This window comes from Cavia porcellus, unplaced genomic scaffold (assembly GCF_034190915.1).
Source record: "Cavia porcellus strain 051 isolate PalLab524CR breed Dunkin Hartley unplaced genomic scaffold, mCavPor4.1 scaffold_4, whole genome shotgun sequence".
NCBI classification, from domain to species: Eukaryota; Metazoa; Chordata; class Mammalia; order Rodentia; family Caviidae; genus Cavia; species Cavia porcellus.
The window spans coordinates 41,568,623-41,582,860 of NW_026947487.1; the positions used below are offsets into that span (position 1 = coordinate 41,568,623).

At 40.3% G+C, this 14,238-nt stretch overlaps 1 protein-coding gene across 1 annotated transcript in view; it reads left to right on the plus strand.

Moving 5' to 3' along the window:
• Window positions 1–850: 850 nt before the first annotated feature.
• Dnajc3 (DnaJ heat shock protein family (Hsp40) member C3) overlaps window positions 851–14,238 on the plus strand; it is a 49,795-nt gene continuing 36,407 nt past the window's right edge. The window contains exon 1 of the mRNA XM_003477608.5: window positions 851–1,066. Coding sequence (XP_003477656.2) covers window positions 985–1,066 — 82 coding nt within the window. The 5' untranslated portion in view covers window positions 851–984. The remainder of the gene's footprint in view (window positions 1,067–14,238) is intronic.

The window sequence follows — 14,238 nt, forward strand, 5'->3', positions numbered from 1 at the left end:
ATAACCACAAAAATCCCACTGTTTTACTCCGCTGTTTCAAACGACGCTGGTGTACAGCATGCTTGTGCCAGGGGACAGGGCCATTAACGAGATTCATGCCAGGAGAAGCTGGACTTTATCTTGTTCTTTATGTTTATCTCCTGAGTTTCCTCCTCGGAGCAAGAGATGCCACATTCCTTCTAACAGGTCTCTCTTACAACTCTGCCTTATCCAGCCACAGTACCCTTCTAGTGTCTCCCTCACAGCATCTTTCAGAATTTTTTTTTCTTTCCAGGACACGCACGTTGGCTGGGCCCCAGAAACGCTTCCAACTCTCAGACGACTCTACTTAACAGAGCACAGTTTCTTTTAAGCCTTTCTTGCTTCTTCTCAGGTCAGGCATTTTATGTACCCAGACACTTGAGTATTCCAAGGCCTTGACTCCGGTCCTCAGACTTCTAGCGACCCTATCTGGCCTTGACATTCCGGAAACAACGGCCGCACCCTTTTCTCCAAACACCACACCGGAAAACCAAACCTTGAAGCGCTCAAACCCTTCAGTGCATCCCGGACCTGCCGGAGAGAGAAATAGCCCGCGGTTCGCGCATGCGGACTCGGCGGCCGCAGCCCCGACGCCCCAGTCACCTCCCCTAGCCCGGCGCGGCGGTTTGGAGCCCGCTGACAGCTTCACCACCCAGACGCCGCCTCGTCTCGTGCTTCCACGTTATCCTATCAGAGGAGGGGCGGGGCGGCGGCTTCTGAAGCCAATCAGCGCCAACCACGACCCAGGCAAGCCCGGTCGCACTGCGGCCAGGAGGAAGCCGACTGGTCCTCGGTGGCGCTCGGGGCGTAACGTCGCTGGGACTCCGCCCACCGTTACCTTTTTCTGCTGGGTGCTCGCCGCCGCTCAGGCCTGGGAGTCTACCGCAGGCGGGCGAAGCTGTACTGGGCGCCCGCGCGGACTGCTGGGCCGCGCACCTTCCTCCTCGCATCCCGCTCTCGGACATGGTGGCCCCTGGCTCCGTGACCAGCCGGCTGGGCACGGTGTTCCCCTTCCTGTTGGTCTTGGTGGACCTGCAGTACGAAGGTGAGTCCTCTGTCCCGCGGGGGAGCGGGCCCCGGGCCGGGGTCTTCCGCGCGTTCCCCGAGTCCCGGGTCCGCGAGGTTCGAGGCGGCGCGGGCGGCACCGGGGAGCCAGTGGCGCGGCCTGGGCTCGAGCCGAGTTTGGGCGGGGGCCGGCCGCCGGTTCCGGGTTTGTGTAGGGCAGAGGCGAGGACGCCAGCGGGTTCCCCGGGGTCCTGACTTGGGGCCTGTCCTGAGACGCGGGGCTCGCATGGGACTGTCTCTCGGCGCCTGGGGACACTGCTGGTCAGTGGTGCCAGAGGAGGCGGTGGCCAAGATGGGAATCGCCTCTTGCTTTGGAGCTCCCAGGTGGCGAAGGCCGGGGGAAGCGGAGGGGACAGTGTTGACTGCATAGAAAGTCGTGGCCGGCACGTTTCCCTGCTCGGTGACGTGTGTGGAAGTTGTTAGGTCGATGCATCAAAAGTTGGTGTTGGGATTCTAGTTCCCAGAGGGCAGGACAGTTTGTGGGTTTTCCAACTCCCAGCATGGTGTCAGTTCTGCTTAGGGCTGACTGTCCTTTTGAAAGTTGCTTGGAAAAAGGTTTCTTTATAAAAGACAGGGGCGCTTAAATTTCACTGTTTCAGCCTGTAATGTTGGCTGCGCAGAGAAAATAGAGGGCTGTCCCAGCTTGGGTGTCAGCGGGAGGAATAAGAATTAAAGGCGAAAGTGCCAGTTTGGCGAATGCCCCCAGCTTAGCTACACTGCTGAGTATAATGACACATGTGACACATGCACTGATTAATGTTTATCTCCACAAAAGGGAATAGTTGTCAAGGAAGCCAAATTAAACATTTTGGATATTCACGTCCGTTCAGAGAGAAGAACTGAACTTGGGAATTGTGTGTGGTGAACTCTCAAAATTGTTATCGTTCACTCTTTCTGTTGTAGGTAATACTCTTTGGTTTTTAGGTATCATTAAGGCAAGTGGTGTTTTGTGTCTTGGTGACCAGGAGGTTTTTTTTTTAAACTGGAAGGTAGAATATGTAGTGTAACAATATTGCGACAAAGAATTTGACAGCGAGGCCGCCCTGAAAAATGTAGGAAATTTGAATTCAAATGCCTGGACCGCTTTAATATATATATATATTTAATATACAGTTAATGTATATTTACTATGTGCCAGAACTTTTCCATTTTGTTTATATCCAGTTATTCTTAGTGATTTATTTTTGATACAAGACAGTTGCTTATCGCTAATGTTAGTTTTTTAAAATTTGTAAAATTATGGGGGTGCACATTTTTGCATCACTTGCTTTTCCACAAGTTTGTCTTGTTTTGTTTTTGAGACAGAGTCTCACTATTCAGTTCAGGCTGGCTTTGAGCTCACTTTATAGCCCAGGCTGTTCTCGAACTTGCAATGATCCTCAGCCTCCCAAGTGCTGGGATTACAGGTGTGTGCCACCATGCCCAGCTTCCACTGGTTTGTTGACCACCTTTTAGAATTTTAAAAAAATGGTTCTGTAAATGCTTAACATTTCATTTCTGTAATATGATATTTTTCATTAAAAAACACATTAGAGAGCTTTTCTATGGAGGAAACCTCTGACATTTCTCAGAGGGCCAGAGTGCTCTCTTCCCTCTTATTTTGCCCTTTGCCTGTGTAAAACAGTCGGAACTTGGTGTAGGTGATGGAGTAGAAAGCAAAAGAGCCTCTCTGTAAGCTCTCTTATTGATGGAGCTATGTGGCATTGTTTCTGTTTTACAGGTGACAGAGCTGTATTTAGGAGCGTAATTAAAGTTCATCTTGTTTGCAAGCTGGAATAGGAGTTAAATTGTTGACAGTATCTTGTGCATTCACTCATTTCTATATGGTGGGAGAATTGGGGAAAATAAACTCTTTTTTTGTTTTTTGTTTTTGTTTTTGTTTTTTGGTTAGCCACTACCAGTCACTGACAAGGTGATTTGTACAGTGGCTCTCAAACTTGAGTGCACCTCAAAATCTCATTTACAGAGTTTTTAAAAGCACAGGGTTTTGGGCACCCTTTTGGAGTTTCTGATTAAGTAGGTCTTGATGGGACCTAAAATTTTGCATTTATAGAAAGATTCCAGGTGATCAACACTTTGAGAATCACTGGTGTGATACATTATATAGAGGAGTTAAATTAGGAATTGCTATGTAAAGATTCTGGAATTGGTGACGGGTAAATAAAAACAAAAGTTCTGATGTGAGTGGCATCCTGTTAGATTCTGTTTTCCCAAATAAGTTCTGTCTGGGATCATGAACTTTATTTACATTTCTCAGAAGGTGCCTCTGCTAAGCTGGGAGGAGAGAAGAAATAAAGGAGACTTGTGTGAGAAGTTTGAGAAACAGTTGCATGCTATGAGAATGTAGCGGTAATTAGCTGAGATAGCCTAGTTTTTTCCGACTTAAAAAAGCATTTATCTTTTTTTTCTTCTGTTAATTGTAAACTTTACCGTTAATTGTAATCTAGAAGAGAGCATGTATCATGAATTGAAAGACTGACTCAGTATTCTCAAAGATGTTTGAAAGAAGTACGGTAACTGGATTAGAAATAGAATTTTGGCACTAGAAAGAAATCTTTAGTATCTGCTTTATTCTCTTATTACAGATAAGGAAATTATTTCACCTGTTTGCTAATGAGTTGTTCTACTTAGTGAGTTGGATAACAGACTGAAAAACAAAACTTGTTTTCTGTTATCAAAGTTTAATTGCTTTTCTTTCTTTCTTTCTTTCTTTCTTTCTTTCTTTTTTTTTTTTGTGCTGGGGATCGAACTCAAGACTTTGTGTTTGCCAAGCAGGCACTTACACCTTGGAGCTAAGTCCCCGGGCTATGTTTTCTTTCTTAACATGTCATGTGGACCCATTTTTTTCTTTATTTCAATAAATGGAACTGATTAAACTGTGTATTTTGTACAGTGAAAAAGAATAGTTGAAAATTTTTATGTGTAAAATATTTATTTGAACCTAACTTACTAAAAGTATGTTTTGTCTTCTTAAGGATTTCCTTGACTTTCATTAAATATAAAAAGAGTAATACAGTAACAATGATTTTAAGCAAGTCAGATAAACTAAGTTTCATAGCAGATGGTCAGATAACTCTTAGTTATTTTAAATTCTTTACAACATAGGTTGTAGTTTGCAGTAGAGTAGAAGTCCAATTCATCTGAGTCTAGCATTCTCTGAGTACCTGAAAATGTAGTAGTTTTTAATCGGTGGCACAGGAGTTTCCTTGGATGAGGGACCCTATAGTAAATGGGTTTTATTTTCTCATGTGAAGTTAATTCATTATGATTCAGTTCCCATTGTCTGTCATCCCTTGATTAATCAGTAATTATTATTCCATTATTATGGAAATGGCATGGGAGCCCAGTGTTCTGCTCTTTAGAATGCAAATATTTTACCATAAATTTATTTTTCTTAACATATCATTAGAAACTGACTTTTAGAAAAGTGATATGATATGTTTGTGTTATTTGGAGTTCTGGGATACAGAAGCGGCATCAAAGCACTGTTGTGCTTTGGTGAGATTGTATATATATGAGAATTTTGCTTTAGGAGTTTACGAATTGTTTGGGAGTTTAAGGTATGCATTTTGAAGCATCTGAGTGCTCTTCACCAACTTTCTTAGTTTGGATTTAGTGATTTATCATTGTAGTTACTATATTGTAAACAGTTTTTAATTTCCTGGCTCCTTTATTCTTTGGTTTCATTCATCTCGCAAATCACAAAACTGATTAAATCCAACTGGCCAATTTGTTTGTTGTACCTCAGAGCTGAACACAGATGGAGAAGAATAATTTCATTGTTAGTCTCATTTTAAGTGTACAATTTCAATCTCAACACTGAAATTGAATACTGCTAACGTTCTTATAATTCTTTAGTATGTATGTTCTTGGAAATCAATATTTTAAACTTTTTCCTTACACCTCCAGTTTAAATTCCTTTTGCCTCATTCTTTTAGATCTTGTCTTTATTGAGAAAATGAAATCCATCACAGGACAACATCCTGTCCTTTCTACCAGCAGTTCACTAGCTTATCTACATCTGAGCACTATCTTTTCTCATATTAAACCATCTCTATTTTGGTGAAGTCTTATCTTTTATGTTCTGGGTTGAATTTCCTCTCACCTGAAAATGTTTCTTTTACAGTTGTTTGAACTTCTGTAACAAAATACTTTAAACTGAATAATTTTATAAATAATAAAAATTTATTTCATCTTTAGATTACTTCTGAGCTTGCTACTTGGTCTGGGCCTATCTGGCTTGAACCAGGGTATTTTGACCATCAGTTATGGTTTTCTTGACAGGGAAGCCCAAGGTCACTCGTCTGTTGAGGGCCACACTACTGTATACTTATGTGGCAGAGGGGCCTTACTTAGCATAAGGTAGAAGAGCAAAACGGATCAGTTTATTCCCTTGTTCATTTTTTGTCCTTGTTTTATTTTTATTTTTTATTTTTTTATTTTTGAGACAGAGGTTCACTGTAGTTCAGACTGGCTTTGAACTCACTACTTAGCCCAGTCTGGCCTCCAACTTACAGTGAGCCTCCTGCCTCAGCCTCTGACAGTGCTGGCATTATAGGAATGCACTACGCCCAGCTTCCCCTGTCCATTTTATGAGGTGCTAACACATTCATGAGGGCATGGCTGTCATAATTTAATCAGTTCTGAAACCTCTTAACACCACCACAATGAAAACTAAGTTTCATCACATAAATTTTGGTGATTTTTCAGACCATAGCAAGTTCTGTCCTATGTCGCTGTCTGTCTGTATTTTTCTTCTGTTGTTTCTCCAACATATTTTATTTGTGACTGTAAAGCATTATGTGTCTGACTCTTTACTTCTCCAGACTTTGTTTTTTTTTTCAAAAATATTTTGTTTTTTTGTGGACAGGGTCTTGTTATGTACTTTGGGCTGGCCTTGAACTCAGAGAGTTCTTCCTGTCTCAGCCTCCCAAGTGGGATTATAGGTGTGAGCCTTCATGCCTAACTTTTCTCCAAATTGTTTTCATTTTAATCTTACTCTATGTCAGAAGGTTCCCATTGCATTCACTGTTGTTGCCCCGCCTCCCAGGACTGGGGATGGAATCTAGGGCCTTCATACTGAACTCTATCCCCCCCCCCCCAGTCCCTTTGTATTTTTTTATTTTGAGTTAGTGTCTTGCTGAGTTGTCCTTGGACTGAGCTGACCTTGAGCTTATGATCCTTCTACCTCTGCAACCCAGAGTGCTACCTAGATTGGAGGCATGTGCCACAGTGCTCACCCTGCATTAATTTCTTTGACTCCTAAACTTTAAATTCGTTTCTGATAAAAGGTCTTTATTTTTGCTATTGCTATACTATGGAAAGCTGTTTCCTAAGATCACAAATTGGAGTTTTAATGTCTTTTTTTGGGATTGAACTGAGGACCTCACGCTTGCCAGGCAGGCGCTTATGCTGCTGAGCTAAATCCCCAGCTCCCAAGATCACAAATTGAATGTTCATGTTTCACAGAGGACTTCTTAATGTGCTATGTAAAACACTCCTGTGATATTGTCTCAGTACTTGAATTTTCTTTATAAAGACATCGCATTTACTTTCCTTATGTGTTTATTTCCTTTAGAACATAAGCTTCATGGAAAGAACTCTTGCTTTTGTACCCCAAACATGTTTAAATGAAATAGATTGCAATAAATATTTTTAAATATATGAGTAAAATTTGTTCGGAATTTGGTTTTTTGGGTTTTTTTTTTTTTTGCATGAATTTTCCAAGTTGAAATTCTTTGAGCAAGGAATCCTATCATAGGGTTTATGCTTTCATAGTTAATTGAAACAAAGACAGGTAATGTCCATTGAAATTGAGCAAATCTGGTGATATATGTTGAATGTTGGTCTTCCTCTCAAATTTATTTATTAGAGCTTAATACCTAATGGAACAGTTTTAAGGGGTGGAGCCCCTTGGAAGTGATTAAATCATGACAGCAAGATGCCATCTATAAAGCAGAGAACTGTTTTTCGCTAGACACAGAATGAATCTTTTGGTTCCTTTATTATGGGTTTCCCAGCCTCAAGAACTGTGAGCAATAGATTTCTGTTATTTATAAATTACCCACTGTAAGAGATTTTGTTGTATTCTGAATGGACTAAGACATACGTTTATCATAGATTGTATTTTTCTTATTTAGATTTTGGTGTAGACATTATTCTGATGTAGTATATGTAGCTCCTTAGCTCTTTCTTTTAAATTGGTTACGTAGACTAAACTGCTTTTTAAGTCAGTATGATTATAAAGGGATGCTTACAATGCCTAAGGTCTCTAGATTTTTTTTTTTTTTTTTGAGACTTAATGTCATTGGTTTTTTTGCTTAACTGTGGAGTTGCTAATATACAGAATTTTCTGCCTTTTTTACTGTGGCAAGATTCCACTTGTCTTCTTTTTCTTTTTTTAAAGGGAGAAAAGGTTTATTTAGCTCATAGTTTGTAGAGGATTCAGTCCATAAGTGGCTAGATGCAAGGCAAGGTGGCTTCCCAGAGAATAGTTCATGGTGCCCAAGGTAGCAAAACAAACAAGGGACCTTACCAGCATCTTTCTACCCCTTTTATCTTATCCAGGTTACTCAGGGCAGGTAGCACTTACATCCTTAGTCCTTGTGCTCTTGAGCATAGCATTGCATCATGAATTAATTCCAGCATGACACACTCTAGATCCAGCCACCTGTGAAAAAGCCACATCTCTGACTGTGAGGATCAAGGGGAACATCTAAATACAGGCCATAACATTCTGCTCCTGGCCCCAAAAGACTCATGCACATTGCTTTATGCAAAAGGCATTTATTTAGTGCATCTCTTAAGAGTTGCCTAACAGTCTCAGCGTTGCTGAACCGTTTCAAGTGTTTTTTGAAATTTAAGGCAAACTTTTAGTTGCAAGCCCTGTACAAACAAAAAGAGAGTTAAATACTTTCAGCATTCAATGGCAGAAAACAGACATTTCCATTATAAAAGTTACAAATGGAGATAGCAAGGAATGGGAACAAAGCAAGACCAAACTCCAGCAGGGTAAACATTAAATCCCACAGTTCCACTTCCAGCATTGCCAGAAACCTGTGGCAAGTTGTGACCTCCAAAGGGTGTGAGTAGCTCTGCCTCTATGGCACTGGCAGTGGTTGTAGCTTCTATGGCTTCTTTAACCAGCTTGCACCTTGTAGTTTTCTTCGAACTTCTGTGGTCTCCACTGCAGCTTTGGCTTCACACTCACAGTTTCATACACTGCCCTCTCAAGGGACACTGCCTGGCCTCCCAGACTTTTTTCTGAACTCTCAGTGGAAGCCTTCCTGACCCTATAGTTCTTACATTCTGCATGCATCTAAAACCAGCAACATGTGGGTTATGCCAAGGAGTGTTGCCACCTGAAGCAGTAACCAGGCTTTCTTCTCTATAGGCATCCAAGTGCCTTCAAACCCAATCCCAAGCAACAGCTTTTCTAGGCTTTTGCTATTCTGGAGTACGTTGCTCTACTCAAAGCAAAATGACTTAAGCCAATTTTGAAGGTGCAAAGGGTAGAGTCCTGTTGCTTCTCGTGATGCCCTCAGGCCATCTTTTCTATTCTGTTCCTTCTCAGTCATCAAGATCTCCTGTGCGCTCTCTTTGCAACCCACAGCTTTACTGGAGCTTTCTTTCTGGCCAAACTCAAAATGTTTTAAATCATTTTGCTGAACTATTTGCTCTTGATTCTCAACATACATTTTACTAAAACCCCCCAATAATAGCCATACCACTACCTCAATATTAGATTGCTTTGAAATTTCTTCTGGAAGATTCCCGTACTCTTAATCTTAGTCTCAGGCAAAGTCTCTGGGCCTGAGCAAAATGCAAACATTTTCTGCCATGGCATCATACATATTGTCTGGATTCAAACAGCCAATGCAGTCTTTCTTCCCAATAAAAACTTCCCAAACCTGCTCTTTACCAGCAGAACTTCGGTCAGCATTCTGGTCTTCTGAGCTCTGATGAGAATCTCCCATCAAGTACAGCCTAAGGTGTTCCAGCTTTGTTTTTTTCAACCAGCATCTCTAAGCTTTTCCAAACTTTTCCTACAAGCCAGCTCCAAAGGCTCCTGAATCATGTGGTTGGGTATAGTCACAGCCAGCACCCTGCTTCTCTGATTCCAAATTCTGTGTTAATTACTTTTCTTATTGCTGGGACAAAATACCTAACACTCGCAAGTTCAGAGAGGAAAGGTTTATTTAGATTATTGGCTGGCTCCAAGGCAGGGTGGCTTTGCAGAGGAGAGCAGTTCATGGTGGCCAGAAGGTAGCAAAACAAACAATGCTGTCTTCTGTGTTTCTGCCGTGAGACTTTTTCCAGACTCTTCCTCCCTTTGCGTGCTTCTTGGCCCTAGACCTATGTTGATTTATAGCATAATTTTAGGATTTTCCTCATTCTTTATATTTTAACATTCTGATTTGGTTCTGCCTGGCCTGAAGTTCAATACAGTGTTGTCAGTTGTCAGTTCTGCCTTCTGTACTTTCTGTTCTTCTGGTTTTGTGACTTTAATCCATTATATTTTTAATGACTCACCTGAAAGTTTCTTAACATCATTTTCTGCCTGTTAGTATATAATATGCTGATACTAACCTGAATGAATGACATGGTTATCTGTTCTGCTTTTTTCTAACTTTTCTGTTTCCTTCCTTGATCTATGATTGATACTTATCCAAGAAACTTGTTTGGTGTTGATTAGGAAACAGCATGATACTTGGTTGCCTCTCATCTTAGAAAATAATGCTATTAGCATATGTTGCAAAAGGATAAAAATTATTGCTCAAAATGGATTTGACAGCCAACAATCTATACTTCTTTTTCAGATGTTGTTGTCTTATGAATCATGGATTGATCCATTTGATTTACTAATTGTTATTTTATATCTTAGATTATATTATTTTGAAGAATTATATTCAAGAAGGCAGGTAATTAAATTCACTCAACAAATACCGAGTACCCACTGTATGCAAAGTACCAAATAAGGTGATATAAAAGAAAAAAATGATCAGAATGGGAATGTAGCTCAGTGGAAGAATGCTTGCCTAGGACAACTGAAGCCTTGGATTCAGATCCCTGGACTTGGGGGGAAAAGAAAGAAAAATTGACAATTTCTGCTCTCAGAGTTACTTTTGATGAGTGTTGGGGGATTGAGGTTCTAAGAAGAGACAGGCAAATTGTGAAAAGCAGGCTGCACTTCACTACTATGATTGGGAGCCATTTTCAGTGATTAAATAACCTAAAAAGCACAAAACATGACATGAATTGTACTTATTTATAATATAAAAAGCTGAAACATCAAGGCTGTGTTGATGTGTTAGACTTAGCTGTGAATGTGTACTTGAGGTAACTCAAGGTTTTTGTTGCTCTGTGCTATACTTGTTTCCAAATGGCTGTAAAAGTGCTCCAGGTGCACGTAAATTTTAGTGGGTGAATTCAGATATGCAGAATCTGAATTATGATGGTTGCTTATATACAATTAACCCTCTGTACTGGGGGCTGTACATTACCTGGATTATGTCAATTGCAGATCAAAAATATTTAGACAAAAATTTGCATCTGCCCTGAAGATGTATAGAGGGTTTTGTCATTATTCCTAAATAACACACTCTAACAATTATTTGCATAGTAATTACATTGTATTAGGCATTGAAAGTAATCTAGAGATGATTTAAAGTATACATGAGGTTATATTCAAATACCATGTGATTTGCAAAAGGGACTGGCATATTTGTGGATTTCGGTATCCACAGTGGCAGGGTAGGGGTTCTGGAACAAACCCCTGGTACATACTGAGGGGAGACTACATAAATAAACACACATATATACCAAGCAGATAGAAAATACATGAATATAGTCCTTGTTTCTGTGACTGGTCATGAAGTCTAAAAATGCATATGCTTTCTTCATTGACTACCTCCTGTTCCTTCTCTCACTGTCAGCTGGCATCTCAGCTTCTCTGGCTTTTTACCCACACACTTTCTTCCCTGAATAGTCTGCCTGTTTTGTGGTTTTATAGGTTTTTTAAAAAAACTAACTCTTAGTATTGAGTGTGGAGGAACTAAGATATGCTCTGGAGGGTCTCCTGGGTTCCATCTACTTTGCATTCATTATTTAACAGCAATCTTTTTCTTCTTCTTGGTAGTTGATACCAATTTTCCCAGTCAACAGAATACGACAGTTCTTTTGTTTTTTTTTTTTAGCCTTGTAGTTTTAGTGATGTAGGGGTACAAAATAACCAGATGGCAGTCTTTCCTTCTGATTCAGTGGTGGCAAGCCTATGACACACTTACTGCAGCAGGCTGTTTGTATCATTGAAAGCTCTGAAAATGTTTGTCATGTCTATATTCACTGGAAATACAGGTGTGTAGGGTATGTGGGAAAGCCACTTATGGTATGGGTATGAGCATATTGTGTTCTGCTGCTGTGAAATAAGCATCTTGATAAGTACAGTGCTATGTAGAATGGTATGATGGTGGATGGTATATTCTGTTTCCATCAGTGGTGTACAGGCAGAGCTGCTAGGGGCAAATGCACATCCAGAATATAAGGGAATCCATTATGGAAGAAGACCAGATAAAATCAATCTGCTAGTAGCTGCCATCCCCCTCATGATGGCATATTGGAAGCACAGTTATGGGTTTGATGCTGGCAGATTTGATGTGTAGCAATGGCTTAGCCAGATCCATTTTGGCAAGGACTGAACTTGTTTTTGAACTCCTGTTACCATGGCCATGTTTTCCTTGGGTCCATTTTACAAGCACTTGTAGGGTGTGGAAAGAATTTGAGTGAATTCACAGAGTATGTCATTTTACCTCTACTGTAATGGATGCTTTCTATAGTTGATACACCTATATTCTACAGTCTCTGCTGGTTAGTGTTGGTGCTTCATCCTATTGAAGTCTGGAAGCCCATCACAGCTATTGCACTCTGCCAGTCAGGGAGTGACCACAGAACTTTGAGAAGGTTGTGGATGGTCCCTGATTAATACCTTTTCAATGGCTTAGAAAAAGGTGTGCCTTGTCAGCTGTCTTGGGGAACAAAAGTGGGAGGTTGGTATGTAAATCCAACCCAACATTCTTGTATCTCTAGGCCTCTAGAAACCTTCCTCTTATTCTAGGAAAATTCTGTTACAAAAATAGTTCAGTAAATGTATACATATATTAGACTGATATAATGTTATATTCTACTTTTCGTGGTTTAATACCTCTAGAATCCATTCTTATACGTGGTCAATGGTGTCCTGCTAGTTTATCAGTAAGGCCTTGCAATTCTTTTGGGTCATATACTATTGCCTACCTCCTGAAGTCTGCTTTGATTTCACTCTAATTAATAGGCATGTGATTATGGTGACTTTTGCAGAGGATAGGCATCTCTTTTCAGGCATTTGTGCAATGTAAGGTTGTCTTAGGGTTTTTACACAGTCAAAGGTTAGGCTTTTCACATGAGAGCAAAGTAATGCTGGTAAGAGATTCAGACAGACTTGAAAGTTCAGATTGGTTAATTTCATCTGTATCCAAGCATATGTTCTTCTTCCACTTGTCAGGATTTCATTGTTTACTCATCTGTGCCTTAACTTTTACAGGAGAAACTCGGTGAGATTGTGGATTAAACTATTGCTTTAATTCAGCAACCCTCATAATTAAAATCTGTGGTTGATTTTTAGCTAAATTAGTTGTGTGGCTACAAAAAAAGAGATTTTTTTAAGCTGTCATGGAAGCTCTCAGACTGTGACTTGAGCTGAGGGTTAGACCAGATCTTGTTATTTTTCTTGAAGTGCTTTAGTGCATTTGAAAGAATCTACCCCACATCACAGTCCTTATTTTTATTTCTGTCATTGTGGTCAAGTGCAGCAGGTTCTGTGCCTTCCAAAACATGTGTCTCACCACTTCTGTTGTTCAGTCAGCCTTAAGTGGTAGCTTAGTTGTGATTACAGTATGTTAAAACCTTGGCTTGTGAGCATAATTCGTTCTAGAAACATGATTGTAGTTCAAAGCACTTGTATATATATATCAAAGAAAATTTCCCTATAAGACATAACTCAGAAGATTCATTCCATAACCCTAAAATATTCATATAAAATGATTATAATGCTGTAATATATATATAAAGTAATAAAATATAGAATACTTTGTAAAGAAAAATAAACTAACCTGCACTTCACCTTTGAAAAGCTTTGAGACTGGTGTGAGGGAGACAAGTTAGAAGAGGCCTGTTGTGTGGATCCACTTTCACTGTCACTGATGTAATCACTGCTCTCATGGCTTAGTGGGATCTTCCTTTTTGTGACGCTTTAACAAGGAACCATCCAATGACATTGGCTTTTGCCTCCTTTTGAGAATTTTGTTGAAGTATGACATTTAATTGTCCTTAAACAGATTCATCGCTTGCATTTACTGTGGCTTGATTTGGGAGGTACTTTTCTACAAAATTTTGCAGTTTCTCTCATTTTACAAGGTCTCCCTTGAAATGAGGGATTCCTCCACCTTTTTCTTTTTCTCCTCTGCAGATGAGATCTCACTAATACCTTTCCTGGCTGTTGGGAGACAATCGCCTACAATCTCGCAGAGAGAGGATAAGAGGAAGGGAGTGAGGAAGGAAAGGAGAGAAAGTGCGGGAGAGGGAGGGGAACCTTCGGCTCAGTTGTGATCTTGTGGCATTTGGCATCATGCACTACTTGTATTGTAAGACATGGCGGTTTATCACGTTGAAGTGCATTATAAATGTTTGCTTGTCATGTGGAACGCTTGCAGAGCAAGTTACTTGCAATCCAGCTTTTTACACCACTTCCTGTGGTTACTAGTATCTCATTGGCATGGAGATCTGCTCTGCACTCGAGCTCAAAGATGTGACCAACCTGGCCTTCAGATCCCTTTCCAAGGATCTGTCTCCCGGGACTACTACCAGTGCCAAATGCACATCAGCCACCACTGAGGAGGCAAAGCACACAGTGATTTAAAAGGAGAGTTTATTTTAAAGAGGATAAAATTAAACATAACAAAACAGATCATAAGAAAACAATTTAAGAAACATAGATTTCAAAGCAAGACCGCCAGAGATCTTCACTGTCTATCATATTGTCTCTTATTTTCTTCCAAATAGTTGTCCACATCTTCACACACAGTGAATTCATAATGAACAAAATAGTACTAAACTGAT